Source organism: Mauremys mutica, chromosome 8, assembly GCF_020497125.1.
Source record: "Mauremys mutica isolate MM-2020 ecotype Southern chromosome 8, ASM2049712v1, whole genome shotgun sequence".
NCBI lineage: Eukaryota > Metazoa > Chordata > Testudines > Geoemydidae > Mauremys > Mauremys mutica.
The window spans coordinates 9,151,150-9,169,636 of NC_059079.1; the positions used below are offsets into that span (position 1 = coordinate 9,151,150).

Genomic DNA, 18,487 nt, shown 5'->3' on the forward strand with positions numbered 1-18,487 from the left:
AGTTCTCTTCAATATCTTCATCAGTGATTTAGATAATGGCATACAGAATACACTTAAAGTTCGTTGACAGTACACAGCTGGGAGGGGTTGCAAGTGCTTTGGAGGATAAGATTAAAATTCGAATGATCCGGTCAAACTAGAGAAATGGTCTGGAGTAAATAGGATGACATTCAGTAAGGACAACTGTGAAGTACTCCACTTAGGAAGGAACAATCTGTTGTACACATTCAAAATGAGAAATGACTGCTTAGGCAGGAGTACTGCAGAAAGGAATCTGGGGGTCGTAGTGGATCACAAGCCAAATATGAGTCAACAGTGTGACACTGTTTCAAAAAAGCAAACATCGTTCTGGGATGTATTATCAGGACTATTGTAAGCAAGACGTAAGAAGTAATTCTTCCACTGTACTACGCACCGATTAGGCCTCAACTGGAGTATTGTGTCCATTTCTGGGTGCCGCATTTTGGGGAAGATGTGGACAATTTGTAGAAAGTCCAGAGAAGATCAACAAAAATAATTGAAGGTCTAGAAAACATGACCTATGAGGGAAGATGGAAAAATTGGGTTTGTTTAGTCTGGAGAAGAGAAGACGTGGGGGGAGACATAACAGTTTTCAAGTACATAACATTTTGTTACAAGGGAGAGGAAGGTAAATTGTTCTTGTTAACCTCTGAGACTAGGAGAAGCAATGGGCTTTAGTAGCAGCAAGGGCGGCTTAGATTGGACATTTAGGAAAAACTTCCTAAATGTCAGTGTTGTTAAGGACTGGAATAAATTACCTAGGGGTGTGTGGGGAATCTCCGTCATTGGAGATTTTTAAGAGCAGGTTAGACGAACGCCTGTCAGGGATGGTCTAGATATACTTAGTTCTTCCTTCAATACAGGGGACTGGTCTAGAAGACCTCTTTGAATTCCCTTCCAGTCCAATGATTCTGTTACGTGTTTATACAGCATCTAACACAGTGGGCCCCACATCTGATTGAGGCCTTTGGGCACTGCTGTAGAGTATTGAGTGAATTCATAACTTTGTATGACAGTAGAAACATTCCTTGTTGTAACAGATCTAAAGTAAAACAAAGGAAAATTCTTAAGTTTATAGAAATATAGTGATGAGGAAAATGTAGTAAGCATTTCTAAGTCTTCTTAAATTGCTGTTGAAAACAATGATTGGTCTGGTACTTTTGTCTGGACTTGTGCTCTGATAGTTTATCATGCGTTTTCTGACTCTTGGTTTAGTTTTGTTTACCATCACAATATTAGGTTAGGTAATCTGATATTTTACCTGGGGAAGTTGTAGTCTGTCTATTCTCCAACGCGCCCCCCCCCCCATGTTTACTATAAATGAATGTTGTGTTCGTGTTTACTTGAACCAGTTTATCATCCTGTGCTCAATGTTTTTGCTGTCTTCTGTCAAGAGACCATTTTCACTGGTGGTGTTCCCCTGTAAAGTACATTTCATCCTGTCTGCTGATTGGGTTTTTTCATTAAGTTCATTCTTGCCACATGAAAGGTTTGTGTGTAATTGTGTTTAGGTTCCTTTTTAAGATTTTTTTTTAAATGATTTGCTAATGAAAGTTCATTGGCTTGTTTCTTTGTCTTATGGGAAGCAGATGATTGACAAAAGAATGCAAAATATGGGCACATTTTGGCTTCTATACCACAACTAAAGACTGTTCCAAGAAAAATCTTTAAGATGGTTATTTGAATCTATGCACACTGCCCACCTGGTGGTTATAGAGTGAACTGTTACTTCACAGAATAGTTTAAACAACAGCCATGTTTGGGGCAGGCTGATCTCGCAAAGAGAGCAGTGCATATAACAGGAGTGTACTGTGTGTGAGATAAGGGGAAAATTCAGCTCACTGACTAGATGTTTTAATGTGCGAACTCTAGGGAAATAACATATTGACTATACTGTTGTGCGCAAGAAAATTGAAGAACCCTTTGCAGACAGAGGGCTTGCAAAGGATTCTTTCTGTTTCTCTTAAACCAAAATCTGTGGCAAGATGTTTGAAATCAGCAGGACGCTTAATGCTGCTTTGTTAAATAATGAGGTAATATTTTGTCACTTTTCTGGGCAGCATCTGTTTTTTCCCCACCTTTTTTAATATGTTTATGAAGGATTCAGTTTATTCTTATGAAAGTAAGAGATTAAAAAATCATTCTTCACTTATTTTTTTTCCTTTTGATGCTTTTGGACATTTGGGTTGTCTTTATTTGCGGTTTCAGTCGGCTGCTGTTGCCTAGGACATTATGCCACGTAAGGCTTCTAAACTGCACAGAGTAGGTAGTTATTAACGCTGAATTGGCTTCTGGTATAGTCCATCTGGGCTCTGTATGAGAGAGCTTGCTGGCGGCTACTGATGCTAAGATACCCGCAATCTTTGGGATGTATGCATGGTGTAGAGGGGCTCAGTGATATGAGATCACTTCTTTTAAGGGAAACTGTCATTAATGAGTCAAGAAACTGCTCATTTATGGTAAGGAGAGAAGGGTGGGGGGGACGGGACAAACAGCCCTGTGATTTCATTTTGATATTGGATTAGGTGTTTAAGACAAGTTTCTTTTTGTGGGGATGGAGGCTCGCATAAAAATAAGGCTTTTCTCAGAGGTTTACTGGCTGATTCTGAGAGACTATATTGAGAATTTGATGCTTTACAAATGTGTCACAACTCTGATGCAGTGGTCAGCCACTTACCCTGAAAGATGAATGGTACTATTGGAAACACGATAATAAGGTTGACTTTTTCAACAATAGGATTCTGCCTTTGTCTTTAGAGAGAGGCCTCTGAGGACATTTGTGCGTTTGTTTTAGTATTCCTGTGAAAGATTTGGTGTGTGGGTTTGTGGGTTTTATTTTTGTTTTGTGTTTTTTTTAAGTGATCAGTGTACAAAGTACATGAAATTTTAGTTTTGCAAAACAGCTAATTGTTTAGGACTGCAATGTGAGATTGTTTCAGAAAAATGGCTGAATCTTTTGATATGCATAACATTAATTTATAGCTAACAAAGTATGCTGAGGTTGAAAAGCCTGAAAAAAAGATTTCTCCATCCCTTGTTCAATTTAGTTAACCCCTGAAGAGACCTTAAGTAAAAATCTGCATTACAAATGAAACTTTAATATTCAGTGTATTTTGGGACCAGAACATATGATGATGTACTAGTTATGCAGTGTTTTGATGCTAGTGAATTCACTCTAGTATTTCATTTTGAGTTGCATAGATTGATTTAGGAAACCTATCCTATAACCCAGTGTAATCTTTGCTAGTTTTTGCTAAGCTACAAATGTTTTTAAAACTATTGTGTGATAAGAGAAATCCTCTGCAGCCATTTAAACTATCCATAATAGATGTTAATTCAATTCGGTGTTCACTCCATGGGTAGGAAGGGTTCATTTATTTTAAATGTTTTTTCTAATGTGTGTTTTCTGCTTATGTGATCCATGTGTATCTACATTATTTAAAAGATTAATATATTTCCTACATTGTACTATTTGTTTAGGCTGTGACTGGGTTTTTTTGTGCATGTAGATGCTTTAAAGAAATTTTAAAACGTACAGAGTACCCTTTACAAGATTAACAGTTTTGAGTTAATATTTGTACTTTAAAGAAACTTTTCCCAAAATGTTAATTATATATTGTCGTGGGGTAGGTTTGTGGTGTTTCATAAAACCATTTCTTATTTTATGCAGTGAAGAGCTAAATGAGCATATATCATGGCCCATGCTAGCGTTCTCCGCAGCTTTTACCTTTCTATCTGTTCCAAAATAGAAATATTAATAATTATTTTGGACATTTTTAAAAAATATTTTCTTTTTACTGTACACATCAAAGATAAAACTAAACGATTTAAATATCAATATTACATAGATTAAAAATTGGTAGTTTTAGATTAGATAAACGTTAATCTCAGGTTAGATGTGAAAACAGGATGCTATGTGTTGTTATCTTGGCTACCAAGTATAAAATCAACAAACCCCTAAAATATTTCTCTTTTGAAGAAGATGGGGATATAAATCTTTCCTAATTAAGAGAATTTTTAATTAAGTTGCCGTAGTGGAAAGTTTGTGAAATATTGCTGTTTATAATTGGTGGTTTGGTGCTTTGTCTATGGAAGCAAGCAAAAGATAAGTAAGTGTGTTTATTACAAAGTTAAAGCATGTTGCTTATTACAGTTGAAAAATAATTTCTTTTAAATGCCCATGTTTATTTATCACTTCCTTGTAAAGCAAGCGAGCAATGAAGTGAGATACCTGGATAATTATAAAATACGACTTTTATTCTGGTAAAATGTGCTGGTAAGTAGATACTATATTTTAGACATATAATCAAGTGCAAGTAATATCAAACCTGCCTTTAAAACTATATATAAATGTGAAAGTCTTTTACTGCAAAAGGAAAAAAAATGGTTTGATTATTAAAATCAATAGTACCTGAGAATAAATGCAGTTAAAATGCACATTAAAGTGCTTTTGTCATATCTTTGAGCCTAGAGGCAGATCATTAAATATGCATTTCTCCGGAAAGCAACGGTCGAGAAAGATAAGGTGGTTAAAATACTCCAGACCTCAAAGCCACGCATGCAAGAGGTAAGAGGTTGCAGTCATTGAAGCATGGCTGAGGTATGGCACCTCCATGATGGAGGTATATAAACTGTAGATATGGCCTGTAACTGTTACTGTACTTCTGGGGTAGGGAGAGATATAAAATACATGTATATGTGTTGTTTTTTCAACTGGGCCTTAATTACTAGACACAAGCAGCAGTTCAGAAATCTGGTCTCTGTTGTTGTAGAGGTCACCAAATCATTAACATTGTCAATCTGGCAGTAGCTAATTTCAATAGCACCTGATGTTGCAACGCCTCCTTTAGTTTCCCTAGCCAATCGGATCCTGGCTTCAGCTGACAGATGGTCCCATAAATGGATGTAAAAAGGAGAAGCTGCAAGCCAATTTCAGTAAGGCTCTGTTCAGTTGTTCTTATCTACATCCTAGAATCGGGGGCTTCAACACAGTGCGCTTTTTTTATGATTATTATTCTTTTGCTGCACAAAACGTCTGCACTGTGCTTTGTGGAATCTTTTTTTTTTTTTTTTTTTTTTACAAAAAAATATTAAATCCCTGAAACCATAGCAAATCTTTAGAAGAGTTGAAGCTTTTCAAGACCCAATATTTGCCATTAAGAATGGTTATGGTAGGTATTAGTAGATTTAAAATCTGTTTATAGTAGTTATATATAAATAAATAGATATATAACATAGATTTCCCCAAATCTGCATCTTTATCAGTCTGTTTTCACATGAGTTTAGTTGCTATGACTGGTTTCTTTCTACATTATGTATCTCCGTCTCTCTCTCCCTTTTTCTCTCTCTCTCCTATTTAATGCCTGCATATCCTTTAATAAAGGATGTACTTTGTCATTTTTAAGGTCATTGTGATTTCTCTCAGAATAAAGAAAGAGCTGATTTCTAACGTGAGGCTGTGTGTGGCTAACTGAAATGCTGAAAAAGAGGGGGTTGTTCTGGGTGGGGAGGTAATTAATTTCCACATTCACATGTTGGAAATACAAATGCAGAGCAGAATCCTTGGAAAAAAGCCTCAAGACTGGTAATTTTGTTTTGGTGGACTGCGCAGCAGGTATGGTAATTTTTTAGAGTGATTTATATGAGCTTCAGTAAATGCTGCATATTGTATTTCAAAGAGTTTCCTGTCATGACCTCATAAAAAGAGGAGGAGGCTTGTATGTGTTGCAGCGCCTAGTATATGTCGATTTTGTTGCATCGTTGGGCAGCAGTACTGTAAGAAGGAATGTCAGCTTTTACATAACGTTCTTTTTGCTTTTGACACTGTGAGGGGCTGCAAGGGTCCATCTTTGTGATCACAGATGGAGTGGAATGGCTTGAAAATGGTAAGTGAATGCTGAGAGACTGTTTATAGGTTTCATACAGCTTATATGTGCCTCATGAATTTCTTTTGTTCAGGATAGCAGATTGTGAGTCATAAATAAAATTACAAGTCGTCGTTTATTTTTTAGGATCTATCTATTTTTAATGTATCGAAGTGTGATGGCACTGCACGCTGATTCCATTGAACATTACATTTCAGTCAAGCAAGGATGGTCTCGGCTGACAGTCACGGTGTCATTGTACTGTATGACCATCAGATCAGGCAGCAGCTCATGCCTTTTCGTCGTCATTTGTGTTACATGAGTGTTAAATTAAATCCAGATCTAATAACTGCATGTAAAAATGAGGTGTTTTGTTTGTTTACGAGCTAATACTATCGTGAAACAGAATGGTGTTTTGGAGGGTTTTTTTTTCTTTTTTTAAATATTGAAGGAAGTCAAAGCAATCCATTTATGTAAAAATAGTATTTCTATTTTTAGAGTATTCTTTTGGCAGAGGAATCAGAAATAGTCGACTCTTTCCTCCTTTATGTTTTCCTTACAGAGTGTGCAAAATGGCATGATCAAATACAACTATTACAGACTTTGAATTTTACAGAGCACTGCTATTCAGTGGGGGGAAAATCTTGAAAATTCAAATCACTTTTGCTAGTTTTGTTTCAATTAAACATTCTGCAGACTTTCACTTTGGATATTTATTATAACTGGAATACAAAGCTACGGTCTTTTCACATTCTTATAGGATTGTCTTTTGTCTAGCTGCTTGTTTTGATGGGTGTAAAACAAATAAGATTAGACTGAGCAGCCGAACTGAAAGCGATAGCTGGGAGGAAAAGCCAATGAAAGGTTGCCGAGGAAACGAGCATAGGGGAAGCTGAGTGGGGGAGCAGGTGGCAATCATGTGGGAATACTGCAAACAGTGTTTTAAAAAAAAAAAAAAAAAAAAAAGGCAGGGGCTACCTCGATTATCTTTGCTGTTCTTTGTGGCAGTCACAACTTTAATTATTCTTTATAAATAGGCGTTAATTACATTTCTGGCTCCGGCTTACAGTGATTTCTAGAAATCTATTTTTAAGCATCTGTTCTTTCTTCTTTCCAAAAGAAGGTTATCTTTTTTTTCCCCTCCTCCTGCTGTGAAATTGTACGTGCAAAAAATAGTGAGGAATCCTGTGAGGCAGTATTTTAGAAAAATGTAAATTATATTGAATGAAGTTGACAGAGGTATAATAGTGAACTCCCACAGCTGATAGCTTCTGCAAATCATTTCTTAGAATTTTCCAGCAAATGTCCCTATGAGAACAGTAGGTAGAATGAATTTACCTTAAGCAGTGATTTTGTGTTAAGTGATATTGGTATTTTTACGTAGTCAGATGGTTCTAGGGCAGAATAATCAGTTCAAGGGAGTTCATCATATCCTGCAGTTTATGCACTAAGCAGAAATTTCCTGAAATAATGAAGGTGTACTCTTCTTCACTAGCCTCACCTCTGCCCGCTATAACAATATCCACTTTCAATTTCAAGCTGTGTTGGCTTTAGGTTTTAAAGAAAAGCTATATATTTTGCTAGTTATGATCTCTCATGATATAGGGCACACAGTAATGTGGAATAGCAGAAGTGCATCTTTAAACAAGGTTGTGGGTGCCGGAAGTGTTTAAAAAGCATAGTAGACTTGTAGGTGATAGAAGGTAGCGTAAAAGGTATAAAAAAATGTGGTTGCCCAGAAAGCATTCGTCTGTCACACATCAGGAGGCACAAGAGGTGCGTGCCACAGGCAAAGAACACACCCTTCTGTCTTTAAAAATTTCAGATTTTTAGTTTAATCCTTTCTTCCATGTGTGATTACTTAGAACATTTGATTCAGATGAGAATATTCATATTAGGAAGTTTAAAAAGAATATATGAGAAATTAAATCACCCTTTTAATGCTTCTCCTGCAGTCTGTTCTGTAGAGAAGTAATTGAATGACCCTCTGAAAACTGCACAGCTTTTCGCTGTAGGGGAAGAAAAATCATAAGTGTGTGTTGTGTGTGTTTGTGTGTGTGAGTGCATGCATATAAATATAGTATATACAAGAATATATGTATGAGAGAGATTAAAATTTTAATTCTGTACCCAAAACATTGATGATACATTCTAAAGCTGCTGAATTTGGTTATTAGAATAAATTAGAATGCCTTTGATCATACGTAGCTGCATTTTTTGAGGGTCGGCAGCAGTTAATACAGTTGCATTTTTGTTCAATTTGGTATTTTTATGTACGTTTCCTGGCACGTGTTTCTGCCACTGTTCTTTCTCTTTTCTTTGTCTTAAGATTATATTGATGAACACAGCCTGCATGTAGATAGTGTCAGTCTTCTCTTCTTTCACATGAAAGATCACATAGTAGACCCTGAAGTAGGAAAATAGCTATTAAATTAGTGAAATTTCATGTAAGATTGCCAGATATATAATCGTAAGACTAAAACCATAGAACATAAACCCTTTTTATTTTTAAACAAAAATTGGAGACTATGTAGCTGTCTTTTCAACATGGTCATTTTTGTGAAATTGTAGTCTTGCTAAAAAAAGAGGATTTTACATTCAGATGTTGATGGAAGAGAAACACCAGCTACCAGTTTACAATTCTTTTTATTACTATGCACCTTACTAATCAGGTTTCCATGTTAGAAACAGATATGCTCCTCCACAGTTGACTGGCTTGATAACCTCCTTTGCTTTCCTTATCTTTATTAATTTTACCTTTCTGAACTTTCTCAGATGAAGAAAACCCCAGTTGTTATTGACAAAGGAAGGTTAAAAATGAACTGCAAAGTGTTTGTTTGAAAATGCCATTTAAATGGGTGTGAAATAGTCTTGACCATCTAGACTTGGTCCTGTTAAATATTTGATTCCTGTTGGAGAAAATCTAGTTGTTGCAGAAATCTTGCATATTTTTAGTCTTTACTTAGGAATTTTTTAAAGGAATGTCCTCCAGCTTACATTACATTCTCAAGTCTTCCCTAGTTAGAACGCTGCTGGAAATGTTCATGAAATGAAGGTTATTTTCTGCACATAATAGTCCTACTACTTGAACATTATCTTGTGGTGGACAGTGGTTCTAGATTGTGTATGAAATAAGTTATTAGTACTTCCCATATTCTGGTAGGGGGGTTTGTCGTGTTCCTTGGTAATTTGCACTTTCAGAACATTTCAGCAAACACCCCAGGTAAGAAATGGACAGTGATAGAGAATATTATATATAGGTATGTGGAGGTGCACAGATCTTGACAAATCCACTTGTCTGTTTCAGCAATCTGTGGCCACCAGACAACTAATTTACATGCCTGGACGTGTTAAAATGTACATTTGTTTGTCTGTGGGACAGCTGACTGGATACACTCCGATGCACTGGCAAATACTGCAATGCAGTATTTTTTTCAATGTCATTGGGGTTTTTGGGGAGAAGGGGCGCAAGCAATCTTACTGTAAGCAGGTCAACATTAAAAAGCCTGGCACCTTTGATGATGATAGGCCATACTTCACGAAATTTGCTAATCCGTGTAAGAAAGGAAAGTCACCCCTCCCCTATTACTCACTCTCTTTCCAAGATAGATGGAAAGAGAGATGAGTGTGCATGTATTTATACATGCGTGTTTGCGTGTGTGTATTGTCACACCTATTTTTACAACATAGTGTAAAAAAATACCAGGGTTTTTTTGAGAACGGGAAGGGCATTCTCTAAATGTCGTACATTTTTGTTCATATGGTGCAAAGGGCCGTAGTTAACTTAAACCTCTGACTTCTAAATTACCTGAAAGGCTTAACTGAGGTGCATATTTTATCTTGCTAAAATATTAACTCAGAATCAGAACATTGTTTCTATTCAACAAGTACAGTATGTCTAGTCCTAGTAAAATTAGTATTTACTGTGTATGTGTACCCAGCCCTTTTGTATCTGAGTGTTTTTAACCATTGAAATGATGCAAAGGGAAAGTGGTGGGGGAAAGGGGTATTCAAATACTTTTTGCTTTCTTTTGTTCCCTTATTTCAAATGATCCATCTTCACTTTCTAAAATCCTGGAGTGTTTTAGGTGCACAGGGCTTTTATAGGTCACTAGCTTTACAACTAGAAAAAGGAGGGGAAAAAAGGGGGGAGGAAGAGTCTCAGTGTGTCACAGACAGTAATTGTCTAAAATTAGCCATCTAGAAAAGGAAGGAAAGGCTTGAAGGAAAGAGAATGAGGCACAAACATGTGAAACTGCACAGTGCTAGTCTGAGAAATAATGAGTGATGAATTTGAACTAGTGCAGTGCAGTGATGCCCATTAATTTCTCAGAACCTTGACTTTGCAGGTTTGTTACTTACTTTGTTGTTCACACCTTTAATTATAACCAGTTTGGGATGATAGCGTAGAGCACCAGAGATGAGACCTTTTGTTTGTTGTTTACGTAATTAGGTATTCAGACAGTCTTCACAATAGCTTTGGAGCATCAGTGTTAGAAATCAAGTCGTTTCAATTGGGATTATAATAAGAATACGCTTTTTAATTTTCATAACCACTTGCTACTGTCTCACTGTAACATTTACAGTATTTCATATGTTCATTAAGAATTAGCTGTGTGGTACTGCTGTTAGGTTTATTTTTATTTTTCTGTAATGACAATCTGTGTTTGCCCTGGCCATTTTAGAGCTTTTATGCATATCTTTTCTTTGGGGCCCATAAAGCAAGGAAGAAGCGGAGAGACATTCTTACCCATTGTTCTGCCCTTGATTGTGTCTTGCACGAAGACTTTCTCCCCAATGAAGAAGGTAATCTATAAGAGCCAGGAAATGCTGAGAACCAGTAAGGAATTCTTAATTAAATTGGATGAAAAGACAGTGAGAATGTTGAAGAAATAAGGTCAGCTAAATGGGGGGGGGGGTGCTTTCTGGAAACTCTGTGCAGCTACACAGTAAAATGCAAGGCTGGCTTTGACAATATTTGGAGTGGTGATGTATCAAATGCTGTAGTACTCTTTTGTTGCTAAGGCGCACACAGTTGTCTCAGACATTCTGCTGTGATCGGGAAAAAAAAATGTCCTTGGCCTGAGAAGTACCTTTTTTAAATTTTATTTTAAATGGTTTATATTGCTAGTAAAAATTTCATAAGATGTCACTGGCACTTTTCACTGTCTGGGGACGTGCACTGGTACTGTATCATGAAAGACTTGGTAGCAGTGTAGTGGCATTTCAGCACCCATAAATCTTGATAATGAAGGAAGTGCTATGTCATATGTTTGCTTTGAAACGGCTGCAAATGAATGTTGAAGTTCTATGCAAGAAAGTTCTATGCAAAAAGCTTTCCTGTTCACCTAAGTGATTCTGAACGTGGGCAGTGATGCTTCTGGAGGTGTTCCAATAGCAAAAGTCCTATAATTCCAGTCGTTTCACAGCATCGTGGGTGAATTTGTAGAATGATGGAAGGAGACTCAAACACCTTCCCTTAGTGTTAACTCTCTCAGAAACAGCTGATGAGAATGTTGACCTATCTCACCCATTGTGTAGAGACCTAGAAATTTTCTAGCAGAGCAGGTAATTGAATCGTACTGTTTAACAGCCATGGGCTTTGCATGTTGGCCCATAGTATGTTGATACTCATTTAGAACAGTCTGTTTTTCTAAGCAGCCAATCAAAGACCCTAAGTATTTCTTTCTAGGATGCACATGAAAAACAACAGACTGACTTGAACTTTTTAAGATGTCTTTTTCTGAAGACTTAGCAGTAGGAAATAGAGCCATAATGGTAAATTACAGCAGCAAGTGATATTTAAAAGCTTCTGAAGCTGGATGGTGGATGAAGGAAGTTTGTTCTTTTTTTCCTAATGAATCTTTCTTTATTACAGCACTTTTAAGCAGCAAAAGGCTACAATTCCCACAGTTTATAATTTAACTATAACTGACTCATCCTGTAATATCATGTTGTAATGCACCCAACCAGAATATAAAGTTCTGGGAATTGTAGTCTTTAATATTAATTATCTGTGTCGCCGCATTATCATACAGACAGTACAAATCCCAGAAGTCCACATTTTTCCAGTAATGCCAAAACAAAAGTGAAATTTGTGACTGTCAGAATTAGTCTTTATAGTAATCTTTCTCAACAGCTGATTTCCCTTGTATTTATTTTTCATGTGTGAAAAGTGACTCCTTCTCTTCTATTTAGTATATATACATTAGGTTCATGTAAGAATCACTAAACTTTAGCCATTCTTGTTTATGGGCATTTTTGTTCAGTGGACAGTTTGATTTTAAACCTTCATATCTAATTTATGTTTATAAGACTGGAAATCAACCTGATTACAGTCGTTCTGATTTAAAACAAAAAAACGCACAGTCAAAATACTAATGAATTGCATTACTTAGTTGTATACTAACTAGCGGCCTACTCCTGTTTCTGTTACGTTAATGTCAAAATTCCCATTGACATCTGCGATTCAGGATCAGGTCCTAAAACGTTCACCATGGTCACAGTTTAAGAAGTCCATGTTTAACAAGTTCCTACATTGTGGTGAAGTGCTAACACAGTATTATGCACTCAGAATAGGAAATAATTTCAAGTTTTCAGATACCTGAATTAATTGTTCATAAGTGGGAAATTTTTTATTACTGTCTTTGTATTCATCTTTTGCTATTGATAAGTTGACTTTCTACTGCTAATCAGTAACTTCCTTGCTCTTCTTTGTCCAACACAGACTACAAGCACCTTTGGGCACCTGTCTTTTAAAGCATTGTGCACGCTCATGGCACTGTAGAAATAATAATGTGTATACACAAATACTTCATAAATAAATGCAGTTTTAATACTGAGATCTTTGTTCCAAATGAAGATTCTGGCAGTACATGTGTAGGGAAGATGCATTTTAGCAGAATTCATGAATGCTAGAAACTCTTTCTAATGTGCGTGTGCCAGCTATGCTGTGGCAATATTGCTGTTAATTTCCTTACTGTAAGAACAGCTGTTCCAGGAAATGATCTCTTTGCTTGATATGGAAAATCCTGGAAAATTCAATACAGAGTTACTGTAGTGGTTGCAGCAGTTCTTAATATGACCAGTGATGGAAGCTAACTCTTTAATCTTCAGAGTAACTTATTCTTCTTTAGAATAACTGGGGCAGGACAAACTTAATATTTTCTGCAGTTTCTTATACTCAGTGAGAGATTTCCTGAGTGCACTTCAGAATTTGACATTGTGTTTGATAATTTATAGAGCATAGTTTAGATTTAACTGTAAATACACTAATCCAAGAAAAAAGTATTTTTAGAATCTTTTATTGTCAGTACTTATGACCTAATTACTGAAGGAAATATTCATATATATTTTAAGACATTTACTTAAAAAAGAAAAGGGGGAAAAAGTGGGGTTAATTGTCATCAACCCATCTTTGCTGTATTCAAATTTATAATGGTTTGTTTGTTTGTGATTATCAACATTTAGAACATCATGTGGAGCATTAATGCACAACCATTTTAGTCATGCTGGAACCAAAATTTTTCTGTAATGTTTTTGCACCAGCTTAGATGCTGGCATGATGCTATTTACCCTCAGCAGGCAGAGATGGAAAATATTTTTAAGTGATGCCATGCCACCTACATTGCCCTGACTTGTTTTCCTTTTCCCACATGGGTGAAACACCCTGATTGCCCAGGCTTTGTAAACAACTTCAAATAGTCCAGCTGGCTGAGACCGAAGGGTCATTTGAGTCTTGCTGACTGTTACTGACATCGTTAACCAAAGGAACGGAACCTGGCTTTGTGGTTTTGAGCCTTCTATGACATAGAGTTAAAAAAAGTCACTGTTAAAAAATATTTTCCATCTCCACCTGCTGGAGATAAATGGCATCATGATCTTCAGTAGGTTGCATCCTGATGTGATATCCTAGGCTGTTATGATACCAGGCAGAAACTGCACCTAATGGCAACAACATATTAATTTATTTATGGGCATTTTTATGGGGCACAAAGGTTTCTTTTGGTTGGGAGTGGATAGGCAGGTGGGCAGAACATAGGATGTATTTGATTAGATTCCTCATTGCGTCTAGATGATCCGGTGGCAGCAGTGAAAGTCTGCTCTTTTCCATATGCACCTGGGTGCACCCTTTCTCTTGGATATGGACTTTGCCACCTTGATTAATGCTCTTGTCACCTCCGGGTTGGACTTCTGACATGTGCTTCACATGCAGCTACACCATAAATCCATTTGGAAGCTACAGTTAGCTCAGGGACAGCAGCATGTTGCAAAAGAGTATCCCACCATGAACAGGAGGCTGGTGTCCTATGAACTGCGCTGGTTGCCTTTTGGCTTCCACATAAGATCTTGCATGTTGCCTTTGACCTATGAATCACTAAATGACTTGAGACCCCAGTTTCTCTCAGGCTATGCCTCTTTCTTGCAGTTGAGATCAACAGAAGTGCTGGGAGAGGCCCTTTAGTGTAGAAGAGAAGAAGCCTCTCTTGCGGGGGTTTTTGTTGCTCAACTTTGAAATTTTACTCTTCCCCATAGTTTGAAATAGTTTGACTTTTTTGACTTCACGGTGTACTGCAAAAACCACCTTTTTGAGGAGATATTTGGAGAGAGCAGAGGTGATGGGGTGGGCTTTTCTTTGGAAATTCAAGGGAGGGGAGGTTTTGATACGGCTTGTGTCATGTTTCACTGTGTGGTGGCTGTATGTAGAATCATAGATTTTTAAGGCCAGAAGGAATCATTCTGATTATTTAGCCTGAGCTGTAGGGGCTAGGGAGGTATGTGCCACTGTGTTGTCTCTTAATGATAGTGTAATGTATCTTTAACTGATGCCAAGGTTGCTTACAGCCCAGTATAGGATTTCTTTCGTGTGTATGATTTTTAAATGTTAATAAATAAAATATTTTTTCCTTGAAGTGTTTCACAGTCCAGTGGCTTTAAATTCTTCTCATTTAGTGTATGCTATAAATATTTCTTCTATAATATAGATGGTAGGGTATTTCTAGTTTTTTTTTCCCCACCAGATAGTCCTCAGATACTCAGCTTTTGATTATCAGTATGTGACCCTTTGCTTTGCAATAGCTTCAATATGTATTTACAATATTCAAAATTTAAAAAATTGGGCCCCCAGAAGCAGGAATCATTCTCCATAAAAATACCATCAGTTTCACAAGCAACGTCAGAATGACACGAGATCCTTGCCTTATGGATGCGTTATAAATGGAAGTTAAAAGCAAGTATATTCCTACTCTAGAACTGATCCATTAGGTTTAGATTGCTTAGTATTGAACAAATAAGAGTACTGCCAATTCAGGACAAGCTAACTTTCCTGATGGAAGAGATGTGACTTGCATTGCATCAGATCATGCCCTGTTTTGCCCCAGTCTGCACCTCTTAGACCTGAAAGCAGTAGTTGTTGTTGCAAGAGGGGAAAAAAGTTCACACATCCACTAAAGTTCTCTAGATGTAGTTACTGCTATGTTTTCATTAAGGTTCTGTTGAAAGTAAAGTTTAGACTATGTTGGACAGAACTGGTGCAGTGCATGTGTGGATACGCCATCAGTTTCTGCATAATGTAGGCCTTCGTGTAAATGAAACACATAGGCATTTTTGAAAATGTTATCCTTATGTGACTCAGAAGCCCATGTCCCACTGAAATAGAATTAGGTTCCTAAATCACAAAAGAGACATTGAAAAATTTACGTTTTGTTTGTACACCTGGGTATTAATTCCAGCAGCAGGGGTTCTTAGTAAGATGATGCTCATGGACCTAGCAGGTTCCTGGAACCTGTTTCCATAGTTCAGGGGTTAGAGCATTGGTTTAGTAAACCAAGGATTGTACGTTCAAATCTCGCTGGTGCTTAGGTAGCAGTTTCTACCTGGCCTTTTTAATACTTAGTCTTGCCATGAGTGCAGGGGACTGAACTAGATGACCTCTTGAGGTTCCTTCCAGTCCTATGGTTCTCTTCTGAGTCCTGTGTTCTTTGTTGGCCTCCGGCTAGTATGTATCTCTCCAAACTTTTAAAACCCAAACTATATAGCTGTATAATATGGGGTTCTCGGTCTAAACTTGTGGATTGGGAAAGAGTTTAGAGTAGATGATTCTTAAAAGGAAAAAACCGATTAAAAACTTGGGGCCACAGTGGTGCTCTGTCAGACTTTGCCAGCTGGGGACCTGGCCCATTATACTTGTGCAACATGCACGCGCACACAAAACAAATATGAAAAGTTGGTAACTTAATTAAAAACTAACAGGAAACTGAACTAATCGGTAGAGATTAAGAATCAAATGCATAACAGCTTAGTATAAAAAAACTAAAAGAAAACCAAAAAGAATAAAATAGTCCTGCTTCTTTCCCTGTGCTTTTGTATATATTTAGGTTGTAAGCACTGCAGGATAGAGACCTGTCTTGTGTCTCTGTCTCTAGCACAGGGGTGGGCAAACTTTTTGGCCCAAGGGCTACATCTGGGTATGGAAATTGTATGGCGAGCCATGAATGCTCATGGAATTGGGAGTTGGGGTGTGGGAGGGGGTGAAGGCTCTGTCTAGGGGTGAGGGCTCTGGGGTACAGGAGGGTGCTTCAGACTAGGGCCAAGGGATTCGGAGGGTGGGGCAGGGGCTTGGAGTGTGGGAGGGGGTCGGGATGCAGGCTCTGGGGGCGCATCCCTCAAGGAGTTCCTGGGAGCAGCGGCATGTCCCCCCTCCGGCTCCTACACGGAGGCGCGAGCAGGCGGTTCTGCACGCTGCCCCGTCTGCAGGCGCCGTCCCTGCACTCCCCTTGGCTTCAGTTGCCAGCCAATGGGAGCTGCGAGGGTGGCACGGGAGCAGCATTCAGAGCTCCTGGCTACCCCTCCACATAGGACCTGGAGTGCGGACATGCTGCTGCTTCCGGGAGCTATGTGGCACCATGGCATGCACAGAGTGGGGCAAGCCCCCGACCCTGCTCCTCGGCTGGAGCGCTGGAGCGAGGCAAGCCCCAGATCCTGCTCCCCGGCAGGAGCTCGAGGGCCAGATTAAAACATCTGAAGGGCCGGATGCGGCCCCCAGGCCATAGTTTGCCCATCTCTGCTCTAGCACAATCTTGTATTTATTTACTTGTCTAGCTAGGTAAGCTGTTACGTCTGCCTAAGTTCATGTCTAGCGCAGCCATTATTGTGGTGTGTTTTGTACCTGAAGTTACCACCTTGCTATCAAGCACAGACTGGAAATACACTTCTGGTTAATGTAGCCTTTTAAGAGTTCATGGATAGATCAAAAGGAGTAGTATAGTCAATAGGAGACCTCTTTTCCCTTTGTAGCATTCACTGCCTAACACAGGTATAATCTTTTGGGGAAGAGGGGGGAAAATCCCAGGATACAGTGTGGCTTGGAGCACCTGATCAAGGAAAAATTGGCTTGCTGGTTATGAGACTATTTGTTTTTGGGTTTTTTCCAGAGCTCTCTTGTCCTTCAGATGCAACTTGAAAGAACAAGTAGTATATTAAACACACAAAAAAACGGAGGGAAATGAGGTGCGATATGGTATGATAAAAAAGCTGATAAAACTCTTAGGTAGAGCGTAACCTGACTTCAGCATGCAAGCTTAGCAAAATGAAAGAAAGGGTAATTGAAGAAGAATGAGGTTTGCTTTAGGGGCAGTGGAGCTCGACCTTGGATTCCTTTGTTCTAATTGATAGAATGTAGGGAACTTTTAGTGTGTGTAGCCCCTTGACCTTCTGGGAGAACTAAGTGGTTAGATTCTAGGGCAGAGTAGCCATTGTTATAAGTGTCCTGACACAAAACCAGGTCAGCTTCGTTAGGGTCTGTGGCATTTTGTTATGATCAGAGTTAGGGGATTTTAACCTGAGTTAGTGTGTCACCGTTATCGCAGTCTCGGTGGCTCCTTTTTTGCCATGCTGTGTATTTAGCTGTGGCATCTCTTCTAAATCTCAATTCCAATAAAATCAGGGCTGTATTCTCCATCTTTGACCTTAGTGGCATAAAAGATGGAAGGCAAATTTCAGTGAAACCAGTCCAAATAGAAAAGGTAATTCAGACTCTGCTTTTCACCAATGAAGTAGATTGCCTTGGTGAAAAGAGTGACTAACTTTGGTTCAGATGCAGGTAGGTCACCCATTATAACTTCTCAGCCATTCCTTCCTGCATAATGTTCAAAACCTCAGAAATGTTCAGAAAGTTGTTTCATGCTCAAATCCAAACTGGACATTTGCAGAGTACTAAAAATAGAACCACATAGAATTGGGACTTTAGAAGAATGGAGACAGTCTTTGTGGCCTCATCAAGAAAAGAAGTTGTTGCAAATGGGTATTAATGGGTATTAATATCCTGCACGTAAGGAGAAGAAAAGAGATTCTGCAAGGTTTAAATGGCACACGACAGCAGAAGTCACATCCTGCTTTGGGAGAAAACAAAGGCTTTATTCTCAGACATAGGCAAGGCTGTAATTTAACAGTAGGTTTCTGCATGTCTTCAGAAATCGCTGCAGACATGACAGGGCACATGTAGCACATGGTTGGAAAGCTAGGCTAGTGGTTTTACCCCATCTCTGGCAGTTGGGCTGATGATAGCACTTGGGGTTCTGACTTGTGTGGAATTGAATAGCAGG

The 18,487-nt window shown here is 38.3% G+C and overlaps 1 protein-coding gene across 15 annotated transcripts in view; it reads left to right on the forward strand.

Annotated features, from left to right (window-relative positions):
* Positions 1-18,487, forward strand: part of ELAVL4 (ELAV like RNA binding protein 4) — a 130,103-nt gene that overhangs the window by 50,620 nt on the left and 60,996 nt on the right. For 5 of the 15 annotated variants that reach the window (XM_045028078.1, XM_045028080.1, XM_045028077.1 and 2 more), the window contains one exon: positions 4,493-4,588. The exons of 5 other annotated variants lie outside the window; for them this stretch is intronic. In XM_045028078.1, the coding sequence (XP_044884013.1) occupies positions 4,580-4,588 (9 nt within the window). In that variant the 5' untranslated portion in view covers positions 4,493-4,579. Of the gene's footprint in view, positions 1-2,363; positions 2,481-4,492; positions 4,589-5,003; positions 5,193-5,606; positions 5,636-5,786; positions 5,907-18,487 lie in introns of those variants that run through there. 5 more of the 15 variants (XM_045028073.1, XM_045028074.1, XM_045028082.1 and 2 more) reach the window with 5 other exon arrangements.